The following is a 20,464-nucleotide window of genomic DNA, read 5'->3' as shown; positions in this document are numbered from 1 at the left end:
CGCACCACGAGTATTTTAATTAAAGTATAAATGTCGTGCTAAAAATGCCACTATCAGTCCTACAAAGAATAGTTTGTTTCTTATCAACAAAAAAATAAAAAATAAAAAATAAAATAGTGTGTTTGGGTTAATTGTAATTTTCCATCTTAATTATTTGGGTCAATTCAAGTCCTCACTAAATTATGAAAACGGGCAATGTCCTCCTTGATTGATTGGTAATTGACAAATCGTCCTCTATCATTAGTATATTCCGTTAAATTCAAAAATTTTGATACAAAAATTATTTTTCTTTTCAAAAAATTTGCGCATTCTTAAAAATATCTCATGTAAAATTACACCCATGCCATGAGTATATATAGCTATATTGATAATTGGGAAAAATTAACGAATGCTCTAAAGACATTTGTTAATGAATCATTTTTTTTCTAATTTCAGATTTCAAATAAATTAGTTGCTAAGTCACATAGTGAGAAGTTAACAATATTGCTTTAATTAACAACAAGTTAACAAAAAAACAAGTTACATTATTTTCAACAAAATAAATACCAATATTTTAGAATTTTTTTTTGGGTAAAAATATTTTAGAAATTTGAAATTTAGCATTTACGTTTTTTTTTTTTTTTTAATCGTAAGTTTGTTTGATGTTAGTTTTATTTCTTTTGGTGATGGGAATTCATAAATGTTAGTTTTAACTATAAGGGAGGATATTTTCAGATATTTGAAAGTAGACATAAGAAAAAAATCTCAAATTTATAATGTTATAGATAAATTAATGTACAGTATGTATCAATGTATGAGAATAGAAGAAATTTTGTCTTTATCTCAAAGAACTCTTAAATGGTTTGAAAAGAGGTAAGTCAGAGATTTAGACATGGACCTTGTCATTCTGTTGAACAAATTTGCACCCACTCAATAAATTATTAATACAGAGAAATTATTTAAAAGTTGTCTCTAAAATACAACAAACTCAACCACTCGCAATACATTTTGCAAACCAGCCACAAAGGAGAATACCAAAACTGCCATAAATTCAACAGGGATAAGATCCCCCTCCAAGATGTGACTACACACTCATAATTATTTTCTTTCTTAATTTCATTTACTTTTTTTTTGAGAAAATTTATTTACTTATTTTGACTATTAAAAACTCAATGATTTTCAAGAGATTTTTAGTTTAATTGGTTCGTACTCATTCTCTTAATTATCGAATTATCCAAAAAAAAAATCATTATTAAGGAGTTAGTTTATTAAGTGTCAAAAAAAGATTGGATCCAAAGATGTTTGAAATTATCTTTTCTAAACCAATATGTAGAGGTTTATAAGACTATTTATATGTATTATTTAAATAAATCACATGATTTAATAAAAAAGTCATACGACTAAAACTACATACTAATGGCCTCTTTAATTACCACATAGTAAGTTAGAGCAAGATAGCTCTAAATAGGTTTGAAACTAAACTTTTTTCTTAGAATAAAGTATTATTTTGGTTTCTAAACTTGAATATATATATATATATATATTTTTTTTTTGTCCTTAAACTTTAAAAATTCTTTTTTCATCCCTAAACTTTGTAAAGATTTTTTTTAAAAATATTCAATAGTTTAGGGATAAAAATATATCATTTTTTAATTTTAAGGATAGAAGTGAAACATTTTCAATAATTTAGAAACAAAAAACGAACTTTTTCATAGTTTAGAAAAGAAAAACAAACTCTTGATAAAGTTTTGAGACCAAAATGGTACTTTAGTTTTTTTTCTTAAATGTCTATTAAGTATAACTTAAATTATGTGGCATATTCGCCTTATTATTATTATTTTTTTCAAATTTTAAGTCCTAAAAATAGGGTTCATGTACAAGCCGTTTAATTAATGAATTCTGAATAAACTATAACATGAAAAAAAAAAAAAAAAAAAAAAAAAAAAAAAAAGGAAAGACAAAAACCTAATAAGTCAAATAAGCTGAATTTTATAAGTCCTATCAAATACACATCAAATATAAAGAATATTACTTAATTAAATGAGTTATGAAGTTTGTAAATGGAATAGAATTTAGACGTCTTGTTTCTCCATTTCCATATTGAGTTTACTATGAACTTCTTATTAATACACTAGGACCCATCCAGTGAGGAATTTATAGGTACAAACAATAATGGTGAGGGGAAAAAAAACCCTCAGTACAAGCGTACTTAAAAACAAAGTTATGTATAGAATATTTTTCTCATATTTTCAAAAATAAAAATTTATTAAAGTAGTAATTTATAATTATTGCCTAACTGCAAAAACATCCCATGGGGCTTGGATCAATTGCAAAAACACCTAGGGGGTTTCAATCCTTCCTTTATGAACTCCTTGAGATTTTTTTTTTTTTTTTTTTTTTTTTTTTTGGTAATCAGGAAAATTGCATTAAAACTAGAAAATTACAAGGGGAACAGGACAGCGCCTGTTTAAATACAACTCAGAAATGTCAAATTCTAACAGAGGTTTTACATCCTCTGGGGGACTAGAATGAAAACTAAAAGAAGAGGACTGATTAGCGCCCATCCTTGCTAGCATGTCTGCACTCCTATTAGCTTCTCTATAACAATGCTCAAACTGAATCCTGGGAATTCTGGAAGCCAGCTTCCTGCAGTCATCCACAATGGAGGAGATAATTAAATTAGTGTTGTTGGGGTTATTCAAAACTTCAATAATAACTTTGGCATCCATTTCAACCACAACAGCAGGGAAGTTTCTGTCAACACATATCATAAGACCGTCCCTCAACGCCCATAGTTCAGCTATAAAGCTTGAGGTAATGCCAATCTGCCTTGAGTATCCAAGAACCCAATTCCCTTCCTCATCCCGAATTAGACCACCCCTTCCAGCTCTGCCTGGATTTCCAAGTGAGGATCCATCAGAATTAAGCTTTCTCCACCCTATGGCTGGCTTTTCCCATCTGACTGGTTTCAAAACATGGTGGGTTGCCTCTCGAATGTTTACGGCACAATGAGTGAATTCCAACACCTTGTGAAGGATCTCAGAATGGAGATTGGAGTTTAAAGGTTTGTTTTGGAAAACCAACAGGTCTCTTCTCTTCCATATAGACCAAATGGCAAAGAGAAAAACTGATTTCCAAGGCAGGTTGTGTTGGCCGACTGTGTGGGCTGCTTTGGCATTCTTCGACAACCAAAGGTTAAGGGTAGAACCATAGAACCCCAAGCTTGTACCTTGCACTCCCAAGTTAGCCCAGACTTCCTTAACAAGATCACAATCGCGAAGGCTGTGGATGATAGTCTCAGGATGTTTTTGGCAGAGCGGACAAAGGGGGTCTATAGATAGACCTCTAGCATTAAGGCAAGTTTTGACTCCTAAACTGTTATGGAGACATCTCCAGACAAAAATCTGGATTCTAGGAAGAGTTTTGGCTTGCCAAATCCAACCCCCATCGAAATTATTGATCTCATTTCCCACTGCTAGGCGATAAGCACTCTTAAGATTAAAACTCCCTTTTGGATCTCCAGACCAACACATTTTATCCATACTTCCAACAGATAAAGCCGATGGGGTAGCTTGAATTTCTAGTTTTATTTCAGTAGGGATGTCCAGAGACACCTTCTCCCAACTCCAACTCGTTAAGCTTAAAACATCCTTCACCTGAAAGCTTTCTTCTTCCCGGGTGAGTGGTCCTTGAACAGCAAGCCTCAATGGACCAGAAGAAGACCATTTGTCATACCACAGGCTGAGATTACTATTATGGCCTAGAATCCACCTTACTCCTTTTTGGAAAGTTTCCTGGCCAACCTTTATTCCCTTCCACACTTGGGAGCAAGGAAGCTTGTGGGTATTGTTGGAATTTAGTCTTTGACGAGTGCAGTACTTCTTTCTAAGCACCTGAGCCCACAGGCTATCCTTTTCGGAATTGAATCTCCAGTTCAGCTTTGCAAGAAGAGCTGTGTTCCTGCCCTTAGCTGTTTGAAAGCCTAAACCACCCTCTTCTTTTGGTTTGGTAATCTTACTCCAACCAACCCAATGCATCTTTCTTACTGACTCAGTGGATCCCCAAAGGAAGTTCCGGCTTATTCTGTCAATCCCATTATGGATTTTGCTAGGAAGAGAGGCACATTGCATGACATAAGCCGGAATGGTTGAAAGGGATGATTGAATCAGCACTGCCCTACCAGCCATGGACAACAAATTTGATTTCCAACCAGCCAATTTCTGTTTCATTTTATCCAAAATAAAATTGAAATCATTAGGAGAAGACCCTTGTTGTCTTATGGGGATGCCCAAATACTTCCCTAAGGAGTTGGTAGAGCGGAAGCCTAGAATTTCACAGAGAGAATCCCTCATATCACTGTCCACATTAGGAGAGAAATAAACTTTTGATTTGGCTTCACTAATAGTTTCACCTGATTTTGAGCAGAAAATGTCTAAAACACTTCGGATGGCAGAGCAATTTTTGGAATTGGCTTTGGCAAATAACACCAAGTCATCCGCGAAAAAGAGGTGAGAAAAGAATGGTCCGCTCTTAGAAGACTTCACTGGGTCCCAAGCCTTTTCTGCACACTTTCCTTCAATAAGCTGGCCAAGGAAGTCAATGCAAAGAATAAAAAGGTAAGGAGACAGTGGGTCTCCTTGCCTTATTCCTCTAGTGGGAGTAAGAGGGTCTAAAGTTCCCCCATTAAACAGAATGGAGGTTGTGGCTGTTGTGACACAACACATAATGGTTTGAATGAGGTCCATTGGGAAGTTTGCACAAATGAGCCTTTCTCGAATGAAATCCCACTCCAACTTATCATAGGCTTTTTCAAGATCGATTTTGATGGCCATATACCCCTCTTTACCCTTGGCCTTGCCAATAGTATGAACGAGCTCTTGGACAATGATAGCATTGTCAGTTCCTCTTCTACCCGGGACGAAGGCAGTCTGTAAAGGGGAAATAATGCTACTCAACACAGGTCTGATCCGGTTGGCAATAATTTTTGTGATGACCTTATAAGCTGTGTTACAAAGGCTGATTGGGCGGTAATTACCAAGGGTTTCCGGCCCATGGATTTTTGGGATCAAAACCATCAAGGTCCGATTCAAATAATCCGGGATGTTCTTCTCAGCAAAACATTTCCTCACTTCTTCAATCAAAGAATTGCCAACAGTATGCCAGAAACGTTGAAAGAATCCGGCGTGTAGGCCATCAGGGCCCGGGGCTTTGAAAGCCTTCATAGACCAAAGGGCCCCTTTTACTTCATCTTTCGAGATAGGGAGATTCAAGTTGTGACTTTCTAGGTCTTGGATAGTGGCTTGCCATTGGGTGGGAGGCTCAGGGATCCATCGAGAGCTGCTCTTAGAGGTGCTAAACAACCCTGCAAAACCCTCTCTGATGATATTCATAACTGCCCTCTCTTCATGCACCCAATCCCCGTGCTGGTTTTTTATTGCTTCAATACAATTCCTCTTCCTTCGAACCAAAGTTGAAATGTGGTAGAATGAAGTATTCCTATCCCCCTGGATCATCCAGTTCACTCTGGATTTGAGCGCCCAAATCTCATGTTCCTGCTCTAGGATTGTGTCAAGGTTCTTAAGAAGTGACTTTTCCAGCTCTAAAAGAGATGTAGATGGCCTAACCGACATGGCTTTTTGAATCCCATTAAGTCTAGCCAGAAGTCTTCTCTTTTTTCCAAAGACGTTCCCAAAATGATTTTTATTCCAAACTTGAACATCTTTCCCGAATTTGTCAATGGCTTCGGGAAGACATTGAGCTTGGTTCCAAGCTTGGGAGACTACCCTGGGAAAAGAAGGGTCTGAGAGCCAGCAAGTTTGGAATCTAAAAGGGCGAGGAAGATGAGTGAAAGATATAGGCTTTGGACAAAGCAGCACTGGACAATGGTCGGAATGGCACCGAGTTAAATGCGAAACTCTCGCCTCCGGGAAAATAGAACACCAATCTGGATTTACAAAGAACCTATCAATTCTTTCCTGGATTAAGGCCGTCAACTCTCTCTTATTTGTCCAAGTATATCGGGGCCCCGAAAAACCCAAATCGATCATATTACAACTATCAAGACACTCCTTAAACTCCAAAGAGCGGTTAATACCTACTGCCCTGCCCCCAAGTTTATCACTATCCTCAAGGGGTTCGTTAAAATCCCCGGCCATAACCCACGGTAGGTTCTGAAGCTCGGCCACAATAGAGAGATTATTCCACAATATACGCCTTTCGGCGAGTCTAGGACTAGCATAAATTGCAGAAAATAACCAGGTAAGGTTAAGAGAACGCACCTTAACTGAGACATGGATTTCTTGCTCCGTTTTAGATAAGAAAGACACCTCCACTCTATCCGAATGCCACAGCAACCAAAGCCCCCCAGAATAGCCAATAGTGTCAGTGCAGATAGCTCCGTCAAATGGAAGTCTATGTATAATCTCCTTCGCACGGTCCCCGCCAAGACGTGTCTCCATTACCACAAAGATTACCGGATTGTGATACTGAACTAATTCCCTCACATGATCTTGAAAGTTGGGCTTCAGAGCGCCCCTGCAGTTCCAGATAATAATGTTCATTATTAATTTTTGGAAAAGAGCAGAACAACTCATCATATTGAGGTAGGATCTTGGCCTCCTCCATCAAACTCCATTCCGTCATCTTCAACATCTCCCGGAATTGACCCTTTGTCGACATTGTCACCAGGCCCATCTCCTTTGCTCTCCCTATCACAAGGAGGAGGAATACTGTTGTTGGATAGGCTAGATACATCAACTTCGTCCTTGCTCCTTCCATGGCAAGCTCTGGCATCTCCATTGCCATCCCTTCCTGATTCATAACCCACCGCGGCTAGAGATTGGCTTGAAAACTGGAATTGATCATGAGGAAGCGTCTTGGAATCATTCCTCAAAAGAGTGACAGAACCAAACGAAGGATTCTGCCGAGATGAAGTTGAGCTGAAAGAACCATGAATAGAATTGGAGCAATCTCCCATGGCGCAAGGTTTGGACTTGGAGTTGGCCCTAGCTCGTGAAATATCAGGTTTACCCTTTGGAGGATGCTTCGTGCTAGCTGACTTGGAAACATGCTTCCCTGAGTTAGTTCCTGCTGGGCCTTTCTTTGGGCCTATCTTTTTGCTTACCGAAATTGTGGGATTTGTCAATGGCCCGTTCCTGATGTTACCTAGCTTGTTTTCCAACTGATGGCCCAATTCAAATTGGAACGGATTAGAGTCACCCACTGGAGTGCGTGGTGCATTAAAATGCATCGAGGAATTTTCTTTTGCTGACGTTACATTAGGTGGTGAGTATCCTGAAGGTCCTGCTCCACTACTAACAGCCTCAGGAGAGTGGGAGCGTTTTGTGGGGCCAGCCTTATGCATGTTTTTGCTGTTTTTCCTGCGTGTCACTACAAGCCAAGGTCCGTAATTGTCCTCCTGTACTATACCAGCGTCTGCTTGATTCTGCTCTGTGGGCCCAGCAGCATGCACATTGCATGTATCGTCCTCTATGATCGGACTAGGACTGGTGTCTTCCTTCGCCGGAGAAGAGGGGGGTCGGATTGTGTACGGACATGATTCTTTCCGGTGTCCGACACGCCCACACGAGAAGCACAGCCTATTAATACCTTCGTAGAGGACGGGTTGCTCTAAGTCTCCAATCAGGACTGTAGAGACCAGCGGCTTGTTAATGTCTATTTGCACACAGAGTCTCGCATATCTCCCCCTTGCTTCCACCGCAGTATGAGTGTCAACCCGGAGTACATTTCCGATGGATGAACCAATATGCTTCAGGATATGCGATTCATAGTATTCTATGGGGAGTTCATTTAAGCGAACCCACACCGCTATGGATGAAACATTCGCTGAAGAGGGTCTAAAATTTGGTTCCCACGGTCTGATAGACAGGAAGTTTTCGCCGACGAACCAAGGGCCCTTCTGCAGCACCAAGTCATAGTCTTCCTTAGCATAAAATCTAGTAAGGAAAAATTCTTTACCAAGATCGATGCAGTCTAATCTTCCCACTGGTTTCCACATGGATTGGAGCTTGGCTTGAATGTAGTGATATCCTACATATTTTCCATAGACTTTCACGATAAGGGCTTTCGCCCAGGGCTCCCTGATGCGAATCTTGTCTTCACGAGATAACTTAACAGCCGCAATACCCTCGCTTAACTCTGAGACATCATCGTCTGACTCTGAATCGTATTCCATCTGCCCAGTGAAATCAAAAGCCTGGGTGAAAGCCCCAGGAATTTCCCCAACAAGTTTCTCCTTGAAGGAGAGCTTTGGGTGACTGGAGAGATTCTCGAAACCAGGAGGTTCATCCTCCACGGAGCGAGCTGAGTGTGATTCCTTTACCTTCTTGTTACTTCTGGCAAGTTCGGCTTCTTCTTCCGGGGAGAGAGAGCGAGGTTTCACGCGAGAGAGAATTTCTTTTCACCACAAAAGAGATTTAGATATCCTAACTCCTTGAGATTTTAATATCCACTGAATTGACCCTTAGGACTAATTTTAGTTGGCTTTTATGGATGAAAAAATCACATGATTGATATGTGACTAGTGACACAAATCAGTTTGTGAGTCTTCTTAATATGGTTGCATGATTTTTTTATTTGTAAAAGCTAACAGAAGTTAGTCCCAAAAGTTAATTCATTAGATATAAAAACCTCGTGGAGTAATAATGAAGAAATGAAACCTTAGGAGCGTGTTTTTGCAACTGACCCAAATCTTAAAAAGTGTTTGTACATTTTAATTAAACTAATATCACTTCTAGATACAAGTCCAATATACAACCTTACTAATCTTTAAAAAAAAAGGTTGTAAATTTTTTTTTTTTTTTTCTATTTAAGGCTGTAAATGAATCTTGAGCTTGTTTAGATAAAAAGTGTATTAATGTTTATTTGACTCTAAACAAACCAAGTTTGAATTTTAGTCTTAGGTTTATTTAATAAATGATTCAAAGTCAAGTGAAAAAATTGTTCATAAACAAGTTCGTGAACAATAAGGCTCAATAAAAAAAATTAAAAAAAATAAAAAGTTGAGCCTAGGCTTGTTAATGAGTTTGGTAATAAGTTTGATACAAAATTGATAAATAAACTCATATTATACTAAACTTTTGATTAATTGATAGTTGAGACTACAAATTCAAACCAAATGGATTCAATATAAACTTGATTAGAATTAATAAACTACTTGTATTGGATTTTGAGCTCTAACTCAACTTGACAAATGAATCAAGTTAAGCAAGACCGATCTTAAACTTTTAAACATTCTAACGTATTCAAGATCAAGCTAAACTTAAGCATTTTAAGGGTTATTTGGTAGGGTGCTTTAAGTAACAGTTTTTAGTATTTAAACAAAATTATATCTATTTTTACACACTTTTTCATCCACACATATTTTTAAAAAATACAAACAATGTTACTAGAACAACATTATCAAACAACCCTTACTTTTTGTTATTTAGTACCCATTTGGGTACTGATGAAAATATAGTGTCTTTCTTCTTCCTCTTTTTTTAGATGCATGTTCTGTGGTTGTGGTGTGTTTCCAGTGGGTCTTGTGTACTGTTTATGAGATCCACAAATCTCTTTTTTAACAAAAAATTTCATTAAAAATGAATCCCACAATATTATTCACACATTTAAAAATTATTTTATTATAATATTTTTAATTTTTAATTTTTAATTTTAATAAAATAAGTGGTATTCAAATAGACCCTTAACCCAACTTGATTATCTTACCCTCCAAATTCTATCCTCACGTTTATTAAATTTTTAAAACATAAAATAAAGTAAAAATGTTGTTTGCCTAAAGCGCCTAATGATGAGTCATGAGAGATAAATTAGAAACTGCCGTGAGGCTAACGGCAAGACAGAGAAAGTAGTATTAAGGGGACCATTCGTACGTCAAAACACGTGTCGGTACAACAAAAATCATGCAACAGTAGCTCAAAAATGGGGTCCCCCGGACTAGTCAGTCTACTCCGACTGGGGACCACCGACTCTCCCCCTTCCCCTACACTCAAACGCACTTTCGGCTTTATTATACGTGGGGACCACCAACAGGCGCGCGCGTGATCTTTCTCTCTCTAATACCTCACTCACTCACTCTGTCCTGTGACCGTGACTTCAGCCGCCGTTACCTGTAGTCTATGACTCTGTCGTCGTGCTCTGTGGCAGAAAAAAACTAGGTATAGAGTGGTCCCTTCGTTTTAGGCTGTGACCTTGACAGTTGTAAAAATACGATTTGCTGATCAATGGGCGCGAAGTCCCAAGTGGTCCATGAAACTTGGGCAGGACAAGTGGCTTACGTACGGGGTCGAGGTCGAAGTTGCTGTCGGCGTCAACGTCGACTAAAAATATCAACACTCATTATTATTATATATAAAAAAAAGATATAATGAGATCGAGAGTTATTGGATCTGTACAGTTGTCTCCACAGTACTGTCATCGTCGATCATTGTGACAATAAACATCGATCGATATTTCAAAGTTACAAGTAACAGCAACATCACCAATCCACTTCCGTCCAATGATACAATTTGTGTAATAATAAATTATTGTCTTCAAATAGAACAAGCAACTCTTCGATGAGATTGTTCCAACAAGTAACCTTTGATTTTGTGATGCAAGATATTTGTTTCATGACGTGATCCATTGTAAATGCTTTTTGTAAATTATATAATTTTAATGGATGGAATTAATTAAACATGAGTTAATGTTTGAAAAGAGTATAAGATTTAATTCTTAAGAGACAATAAAGAGTGATAACTTTTGATATTAAAAATCAATCATTTATAAAAATAAAGATAATGAATAGGATGTGAATAGTAGAATAAAAATATGTGGATGAAAGAGAGAAGCACATCAAAAGTATTATGTGATCATAAACTTATTAAATTAAAATGAAAATTTTTACAAGATTGCTATAAAATTAGTTATGCTCTACAATATTGAGTGTAGGGTTGTTGAGAAACATGTTCATGTTCATAAAATGAGTATAGTTGAAAAAAAAAAAAAAAATTAAGATAGATAATTGGAAGTACAAGCATATTAGATTCAAAATTAAGAATTTGCTTAAAAAGTATATGAGAAAGAGTCACTTGATTAATATAGCATTGGGAGAGAATGGGTCAATTTAAGTATAGGGAATACTTGAAACATTCTATGCTAGATGTTGAGGATCCGTGAGTACCACCTAATTTGTTTGGCTATTTAGATAATATTATTTTGTTCTAAGAATAAATAAATAAAACTCTGTTGATGGGTCGATTCAAGGATGAGCTATAATCTAGAAGGAAAAGTACTTGTTAATTAAGATGGTAGTAACCATTCACACTCCCAACAAACAACAACAACAAGTGAAAAGGAAAAGACTTCGTTCTCTAAACTGTAGAAAGGAATTGGGAAAATCCCAAAGGACGACGGTTTCCTTATCAATTACGAAACCTACAGTAAAAATAAAAACAACACAAACATAAACATTTCCACGTCACTTTTACAATAAATAATAAAATTGTCACTTTTACAATAAATAATAAAATTATAAGAAGTAGGATGTTATTTTTATTTATATTTTTTTATATAAGATAAAAATTATACTCTAATATAATTTAAATGTATATGTATGAAGCTTCCCTTGGAGACTTGAACCTCGGCCCTTGTCCCCCATACCCCATAAGCATTTATATTTGTTAAATGACCATCGCACTAAGGGTGCATGGTGATAATGGTAAATTGTTAATAATTGTTACTAAGTAAGTAAAAAAATAATTTTAGTGATAGATTCAAATTAAAACTAATAACAACTTTTCACCTATAATTTGTTATGAAGGTATTATAAAAATGTTGGTTGAATAAGAGATTTGAGATTTAGTTCATGTTTACACCAAAAAATCAATTGGTATCTTGGTTTGATGATAAAGAACACAATTATAGAAGTGGATGTCATAAGTTGAAGCTTTCTATAAAAAAAAAAAGAGAAAAATGTTAGTAGATGTCCTAAAGACATTGATTTAATAACTATTTTTAAAAACATTTTACGAGAAAATAATAAAACAATTAATTTTTTTGGACAATTTTTTATGGATTTTGTTAATATGTGTCTTAAAAGCTAATTAATCATTTTGGGATAAAATTTCTTGAAAATTGAAAAAATATTAATAATTTTTTTAATTTTCAAAAAAATATTTCTAAAAATAAATGACTTAATACGTGGACTAGATCTAATTTTTTTATATATTTCTTGTGGTGTCAAAAGTTTTTCCAAACATAATATATTATTTATTACCCTAAAAAACACCTGTCAAGATAACCCAAAAACATGTTGTAAAAATGTGATGTCGAAAAGTGTAAAAAGTGTAAAACTTGTCATAAAAAAAAACTCTCTCATCTCATATATGGCTCATCCCCCATGTCACGTAGACCATCAATCAAAAACAAATAAAATGATCAATCTTTGTCTCATTACACAATCTCCAATAACATCGCATCACACACCACAATCCCCGCCACGTTTCCCAATCACTCTCCACCGTCTGATCATCCCTCGTGTCAATCGATCTCATCCTCGAAAAGTCTTCACCCCCCACCCCCCTCCCCTCAAAAGCTCTTTTCCAAACCTTTCTTTCTTTCTTTCTTTCTCAAACAAACAACAGCTCCTTCAAGTTTCAACCACCACCCATGACCTCTTTAACCCGCAACTCCAAACCACGTTTTCTTATATAAATACACACACTTCTACTCTTTACTAATATACATAAAACTGAAACTATAAATGGCGTTTCACGATCACGAAATGTCTTTCGAGTCTTTCACTGACCACCACCACCACCACCAACAACAACAACAACACCACCACCACCACCACCAGCATCAGCAGCAGCAACGGTTGTCCGGCGGCGTTGTCGACGTGTCATCCGGCGGAGGAGGATCCGGGGCACCCACATGGCTTAGCAACGCGATTTTGCGGCAACAGAGCAGTAATAATAACAACAACAATTCTTCTTCTTCGGTGCTTCACGACGGAAACGACGACGTACATGCGGGGAGCACGAACCACCGTGGTGGTGGTGGCGGCGGCGATCGGAACCGGACGGAGAGTGAAGATTGTGAAAGAGAAGAGAGGTGGGAGTGGGAGAGTGCGAAGTATAAAGGGGATATAGTGACGCACCCACTGTACGAGCAGCTCTTATCGGCACACGTGGCGTGTCTGAGGATCGCCACGCCGGTGGACCAGCTGCCGAAGATCGACGCACAGCTCGAACAGTCGCAGCGCGTGGTGGCGAAGTACTCGGTGCTCGGCAACGGCGCGGTGGACCAGAAAGAGCTCGATCAGTTTATGGTTAGTTCGGTTTTTTTTTTTTTGTTTTTGTTAGTTATTTGTTTAGTTACTCTCTTCTTGGTAATTGCTGTATTGAAAAAAGTTGACTTCTTTTTTTTGTGTGTGTGTGTGGACTGTGGAGGTTTGGTGTTGTCTTGGTTTCTATGTTAGTCCTTTTTTATGTTAATGGTTTGTGGATTGAGTTTTTAAAAATTATTGTAATAAAAAATATAACAAGAGTATGATTTCAGATAAAATAGGATCGTCGGAAAGAATATTTATAATCAACCTCGACTAATTTGTTGAGGATTTTTAGATGACTAAAACAATTTTGAGATTAAGGCTTCGTAGTTACCGTAGATAAATTCATATTTTGATTTGGGGTTGATTTAAGTGCATAAAAATTTGATTTTTTTTTTTTTTTCCATTTTAGTTGTTTTTGGAAATTGATTATATGTGTTGAAATCAAAATTCGAAGCCTTGTTTTTTTTATTATATTTTTCTGGGTGGTGTTGTTAATTGTTTATTAACATAATAAAAGTCCATCCAATTTGAGATGGGTATTGGGAATGGTAGAGAGTGAGACAGAGAGCCCTGTTGGCATTGTCCTTATTCAGACAATTAAAGGATTATGTGTCAGTTTTCTCTCTTTATGTTATTTTATTTTTAGACAAAAAAATCTTGTATGATTTTAGAAAGTTGAAAGTAAATAAATTAAATATTAGATGGGTAGTACCAAACTTTTGGGTTGTGATGCGAATCAGAATGAATGCAGAAGTGGCATCAGAGGGAGGAATCATGCTGTTCAGAGTACAATAATAATTGTAACTTTAAGTTTGGAGTGCTTTGAAGAATCTCTTTCCACTTGTTTTGGGTCATTCATGACTCGGTCCTCCTTGCTATATATCTTGTCCAAATATGATCTGTCATGAAGCACCACCATAATAGTTTTGCTAGTTATTTACTTATTTTGTTGATGTAGATGTCCATTTCCTCAATTAGCACCTGTGTGAAGGTGACTTGAGCTGGATGAATCTATGCTGCAATGGATGTCAATCTTATAATTATATTTATTCTTTTTTCTCTTTTGGGCTCTTAAATGAAAGACAAAGTTCTAGGTCGGAGAAATCTTCTCCAAACCATCAAGGTATATTTTAATTTGATGACTTATTAAATTATTTTAAGTGATTAAAACTTAAAAGTACATGTGGATACTTATGGAGTCACCATGTAATCAATTGGAGGAACTTTATTCTAAGGAAAATTATATCCTTCAATTAATTTTTTTGAGAAGTAATCTTTTAAAATTCTTAGATATTTTTGAAGCTCGAGTTATCCTTATTGATAACACGACCATAAAAAGGCATGTCATTTTTCAAGGAATTGATGCTTAGAAGAGCAATTTCTATTGAAAACTTTGAAAATGATGTCTATTTAATCTCTTTTGGATTCCTCAATTTCTTGTGTGCTATCCTTATTCCTTAAGTAAGAGTGTATACAGTTATGATGTTAAGGTCCTCAGACAAAGCCAAAACTATGACACGCAAAACCAAAGAGACAACCTTATAAAAGTGATGATACATAATGGAATGACTAAGCATCAATTAAAACTAATATATTTTCCAAAAAACTAAGTTGGTTTCAGATGTTATTCCTTCCAATATGGGAATAGGATAATACTTTAAATTATATTGACTTTTGACATGGAAACCTTGGCCTTACTGACCAGCCAAAGAATGACTGTCTTAAATTTTATGTTACTAGTAAGTGCAACAAATGGCCTTCTTCTAATCACTCTTGAAAGTCTTATTTGCCTTTATGCACTTCCACCAGTTTATTATTGTATTCATTGCCGCCCCCTTAGATGGATAACACAAGATCGACCTATTCTAGGACTCGAATCAAATTAATTGATATTTTCGTCTATATTTATAAATAAAATTCCATAATTAAATGGATATCAATTGCTAAAATCATCACTGTGATTAATGGTAAAGTGAAGCTTTGGGATGTGGTATAATGCAAAGTTCTTTTTCTATGGATCCACTATTATCTCGTTACCCATGCTTTAAGTGATTTTATTGAACTTAAACATATCCAGTATGGTGATTGGATTTTTTTCATCTGAATTTCCTTTTTTCTTTTCTCTCTTTTTCTTTGTTCCTTCTGATGTAGACACATTATGTTCTATTGCTCTGTTCCTTTAAAGAACAATTGCAACAACATGTCCGCGGTCATGCCATGGAAGCAGTAATGGCTTGTTGGGAGCTTGAGCAGTCTCTACAAAGCTTAACAGGTAACTAACAACCTCAACCCCCCTCCCCTTATCTGATATGGCTTGATGTCTCATGTCTTAGATGGTAGAAAGAAAACTGAGACATTAGTGTATATATGCTTGTACAAAATTTGCTACATCTTGTTAAAGTTTTTATTTAGTTTCCAAATTTTTATATTTGTTGACTAATACTCCCAATATTTAGTATATGAACTATAATGGTAAGACAAATGGACCTGCCTTCTATCATGTCTGTTACACTTGATCTTATTGTTAACTTTGGATTGGCAAATGTATCCATATGCAAAGAAATATCACATCCCAATTGGCTTTAGATGTTTGGAAGAATTCTTTATATGTTTATCTTTCAATTTTGGGATTTGTTTAAATAATTTCTTCTGTTATTCATTGGCAATAGTGAGCCACAAAATGAGTTTAGCCCTCCCCCAGCCCAAACTCCCCCTATCCTATAGGCTGAATCCAGCCTCCCCTTTTAAAGGGAAGAGGGTACTATTTGTATAACTTTTGTTTAATAAAGGTCTGTTATACGAGCTCTCTGTTTAATTTAGCTTAACATCTATTACCTTGTTGTCATTATTGTCATGACAAGAATAAGTTAGCACTGTACTTCGCTTATAACTAGTTATGTGACCTTGATCCATATGATTGGAAGCATCCCCATTGTTTCAATGTCAGCTTCACAGATGTCAACGAGTTGATGCTTAGATTCTTACTAGAGTATTAAGGTTCAACTATTGTCATTCCTTTATTTATTTTAGATTTGTTTATGAGATATCTATTATTATTGTCACTTTTATAGAATTCCTTCAATATTTTGCTATGTTCATTTTGGATCGAGATTGGGTTTTGTTTTAGGGTGACGGCTTGTGATTATCAATTCAGTGTCCATTTGGATGCAAGCATACAATTTTTTACTGAAAATTGGTTAAATACTTTGAAGATATTGTACTTGTTATTTGGGGATTCTTCAATTGTGGGTTATCTGCTAGTGAATCTTCTGATTCACTTTTTTATTCAATCCTGCTCCCTCTGTTATAAATTAGTTTTCTCACTATGTTTATTAGCATCGTTATTATCTGGGGAACCTAAACTCTCTTGCACTTCCAACCTGAAAATATATGGCCCAAAGGTTGATTTCGCTCTGGGGTCTTCACCTCTAGCTTCTCTGGCATACAGTAGATGATGGAGTGATGAAGATCTTACCCCTTTTTTCACTCTATCTCCCTTTTTTTGTTTTTGTATATTCTAGAACAGGTTAAAGTGGCTAATTCAAATATGGATAATGTGTGAACAGGTGTATCTCCAGGTGAAGGCACAGGTGCTACAATGTCTGATGACGAAGATGACCAAGCAGATAGTGACACCAACTTGTATGATGGAAGTCTGGATGGACCTGACAGCATGGGATTTGGTCCTCTCATCCCAACTGAAAGTGAGAGGTCCTTGATGGAGCGTGTAAGGCAAGAATTAAAGCATGAGCTAAAACAGGTAAGAATGCATACGCTTCATTACTATATCAGTATATTGCTAAACAGATAAGTAGCTCATAAGCTTCTTGCTTTTCAGGGTTACAAGGAGAAGATTGTAGACATCAGAGAGGAAATTCTACGTAAGAGAAGAGCAGGAAAACTGCCAGGTGACACCACCTCGCTCTTAAAATCTTGGTGGCAATCACATTCTAAGTGGCCATACCCCACGGTAGGTTTGACACAATCTCCTCTTATCATTTTGGCTAAATGTTTTTGAAAATGGCTCCATGAGCACGTATTTACTTGTTAATATTGTCTTTAGGAGGAAGACAAAGCAAGGTTGGTGCAGGAAACAGGCTTGCAATTGAAGCAAATAAATAACTGGTTCATTAATCAAAGGAAAAGGAATTGGCATACTAACCCATCATCTTCTAACGTTTTGAAGAGCAAACGCAAGAGGTAAGCTGATGATAAACATATTTTTTTGCTTGTTAAAGATCAATTTCACTTCAAGATTTTTGCCAATTGTAATTTAGAAAGAATTAATGCAGGTGAAACCAGCAAGCAGTGCTTGTAACTGGACAAATTGAAAGAGAAAACTACTTTGTATATACTTGTGTCAAATCTTTTTGGAAGTTTAGTGTTGAAGCACACCATTGTGAAGATTACAAGACTCCTTAAAGATCTTTATTTTGTTCATATGGATTAGTCTAAACCTGCCACTTGATACCTATGAGTATTTGACCCACCACTGATTGGTTCCAGTCGATGACGATTATGCTTTTACATTTGATCTCTGTACCACAATCATATGTAAGTACTTGAAGCATACAGGACTGGAAGAAATTTATCTGGATAGCCTTTTTGTACCACCTGCGTGTGGAACTAGATAGCATATTCTATACCAGGTGACTCTACCTATTATTTCTGCTTTTGGCGTCTACATCTGTGAATTATTATGGTTATAGATTATGGGTGCATAACTAAGCTCAAAAGATAATACAGAAGTTATGGATATATAGTAAAATCTTCTCATTATATATTTCGTACTATTCTATGTCTATTGGTATCTAGCTAAAAACTTTGCTGTAAAACAAAGGAGTGTGCCCAGGAGCGTAATTTGAAGAACTTTTAAGAGCCTGTAGTCAAGCCTTAAAATGAGATATTGAGATATACCAAAACTTTAACTATCCAATTATGTCATTGATTCCTCAAGTTTATTATTTTTCTTTCATGTGAGACTTTCGCTTATTCTTGTATACCCAACAAAATATGTTGTTGATTTAGTATACTATAAGAGCATTCACGTGATTAGACAAATTTTTTGACAAATTTGTAGGTGAGAAGTTACTTTATCTATTTAACCTAAGCACTTTTAAATAAAGTTCACATCTTATAATCTATTTCTTTCTTTATTCTATTAAAATGTTATTTCCATTTTTTTTATTACTCCTATCTCTCCTTTCTCTTCCCCAAATCTAATTTCACGTTGCTCGATTTCACAATATTTTTCTTAGAACCCCAATTTTCATTTCATCATTCATGCCCAAATCACCATTCAACACCCAAAATCACTGACAAAACCCTCACCAGTAACAAACCTGGCCCTCAAATCTCCAAGCATCCACTGCAAATTCAGCCTTCAAACTGCAATGAAGTGAGGCTTAAAGACCCACCCACCAATACCATCACTCTCAACCACAATGACAGCATCCACTGCAAAGTCAGCCTTCAAAATGCATTGAAGTGAGGCTTAAAGACCCACCCACCAATACCGCTACTCTCAACCACAATGAAATGACTCGGCCTAGACCGTTAGTCACCCCGTATTTATCATCCATATGGGTTGAGAAACACTATTAACTATTGGAATTTTGGCTAATTAATTGTTAATGCAGTGTTCTCTCTTTTTAGAGAAGCACATAGCTAATGGTAATTTGGTTAAATGATTGTTAATCCAATGTGGATGATTTTTGGGGGGTTCATTTGGCCTGTTTAGGCTAAAATGCTATTTTGCATAAGCCATGTGCGTGCTCTAATGTGCCACTCATTTATTTGGAGCACAAGAAGTCCAACCCATATAACTAATGTGGCACCATCTCAATATTGACGACGGTTTGAAAGAATAATAACAAGAGATATGATAAGTTTTCAGTGCACTTCTGTAATTAGGTTAGAGAAAATGTTAAAGATAGGGGTTCATATTTTGTTTGTGAAAGTAGCATTGATCTTTAGTTTAAAGTCTTCAAGGACAAAGAGAAATGGAATGTGGGGGTGAAACCCCGCTATATGGTAAGGGTATGTTAGAAAATTCAATATATCGAGTTAGGGTTTCTTAGGATTTGTATAAATTTGTTGTAAACTCTAATTTTTATATAGTGAAATTCTCAATTGCTTGCTTCCATAAATATAAATATATTGCCGAACTACGTAAATTTCTCAGATAGTTTCTCTCTTTTCTTTGTCACTAGGATTGTTAAAATCTGAAATCTTCAGCCGAATATGAGTACTTGTTTGAGTTCTTTCAGCAAATTGTGTCTGGTGCGTAATTGTGCCTAATGTAGCCTCATTGGACATCATGGTTGACACTTTGACATTTCACACTATGAGTTTCTAACCAATGACATACTTTAGTCTCCTTTCATTGCATAGCTGTTTATAATAGTACTGGTTCTATTCAAACAATTGATGTGAGGTGCAACAGTTTGAATTAGTATTTGATCAATATAAAAAAATTCAAAAGAAGAAATTGTTTAAGAAAATGATTATTTTTTCATCTTCTGGTATCGATTAGATGAAGATGGCAAATACAAGAGAGAAATTTTACTTTCACTTTAAGACATTTTTGTTAAACAGAACAATATACTCATGGAGCAGATTAGTTCGAATGGTCTAGACCAAGTTGGGAAAGTAGAGAATATTTCAGGATATAGAAATAAATTTTGGCCAAAGCCTTCAAAAAACTTAAAATGAAAATACAAAAATATTTAAAGTAGTTGTGACTTGTGAATATAGTTTGACTTGTTAAGGCGAAAGTGCCCGTCTTTCCATCCCTCATTTGGTAACTTCTAGGTAAAAATCCTTACCATTGATCTTTTTTAAGGCCAACATAACGCCACATTGATATAATCCTTGGTAAAGCACTCCTAATGTTAGGAATAAAAATCATCTGTCACTTATCACAATTTGTCATATATTATAGGGTTAATTACAACTTACCCACTTGTAGATTGACACTTTACTTATTTGAACTATGCTCTATTAGATTTTTATAACCCATCTCTCTATTTTTAGTTAAAAAACACATTTTAATACAAAAACATAACATAGAACAAATAAAAAATTTAGGGTTTAAAGAAAAATTTTCACACTACATCATCTTACCCAAATAGCATATGGGTTGGATCTTGTCTA

The 20,464-nt window shown here is 35.9% G+C and overlaps 1 protein-coding gene across 2 annotated transcripts; it reads left to right on the top strand.

The window, feature by feature from the left end:
- The first annotated feature begins 12,580 nt into the window (after window positions 1-12,580).
- On the top strand, window positions 12,581-18,093 carry LOC115977168 (homeobox protein knotted-1-like LET12). Of its 2 annotated transcripts, none has more exons than XM_031098862.1 (6): window positions 12,581-13,306; window positions 15,461-15,581; window positions 16,876-17,069; window positions 17,148-17,279; window positions 17,373-17,509; window positions 17,587-18,093. In XM_031098862.1, exons 1-6 carry the CDS (start codon window positions 12,740-12,742, stop codon window positions 17,594-17,596), a joined length of 1,161 nt encoding a protein of 386 aa, XP_030954722.1. In that variant the 5' UTR covers window positions 12,581-12,739; the 3' UTR covers window positions 17,597-18,093. The 2 variants fall into 2 exon arrangements, with proteins under 2 accessions (XP_030954722.1, XP_030954723.1); XM_031098863.1 differs by having other exon boundaries at window positions 12,621-13,306; window positions 17,602-18,093.
- Window positions 18,094-20,464: the final 2,371 nt, after the last annotated feature.

Source organism: Quercus lobata, chromosome 2, assembly GCF_001633185.2.
Source record: "Quercus lobata isolate SW786 chromosome 2, ValleyOak3.0 Primary Assembly, whole genome shotgun sequence".
Classification (NCBI taxonomy): domain Eukaryota; kingdom Viridiplantae; phylum Streptophyta; class Magnoliopsida; order Fagales; family Fagaceae; genus Quercus; species Quercus lobata.
This window is presented reverse-complemented; position numbering and strand designations above follow the sequence as displayed.

What these genes read in the sequence shown, in the direction of transcription:
- LOC115977168 (XM_031098862.1), top strand. Translation starts at nt 12,740, where the DNA reads ATGGCGTTTCACGATCACGAAATGTCTTTCGAGTCTTTCACTGACCAC. An exon ending in TAAAGCATGAGCTAAAACAG is followed by an intron (nt 17,070 to 17,147) that starts GTAAGAATGCAT and finishes CTTGCTTTTCAG; the next exon opens with GGTTACAAGGAGAAGATTGT. An exon ending in CTAAGTGGCCATACCCCACG is followed by an intron (nt 17,280 to 17,372) that starts GTAGGTTTGACA and finishes TATTGTCTTTAG; the next exon opens with GAGGAAGACAAAGCAAGGTT.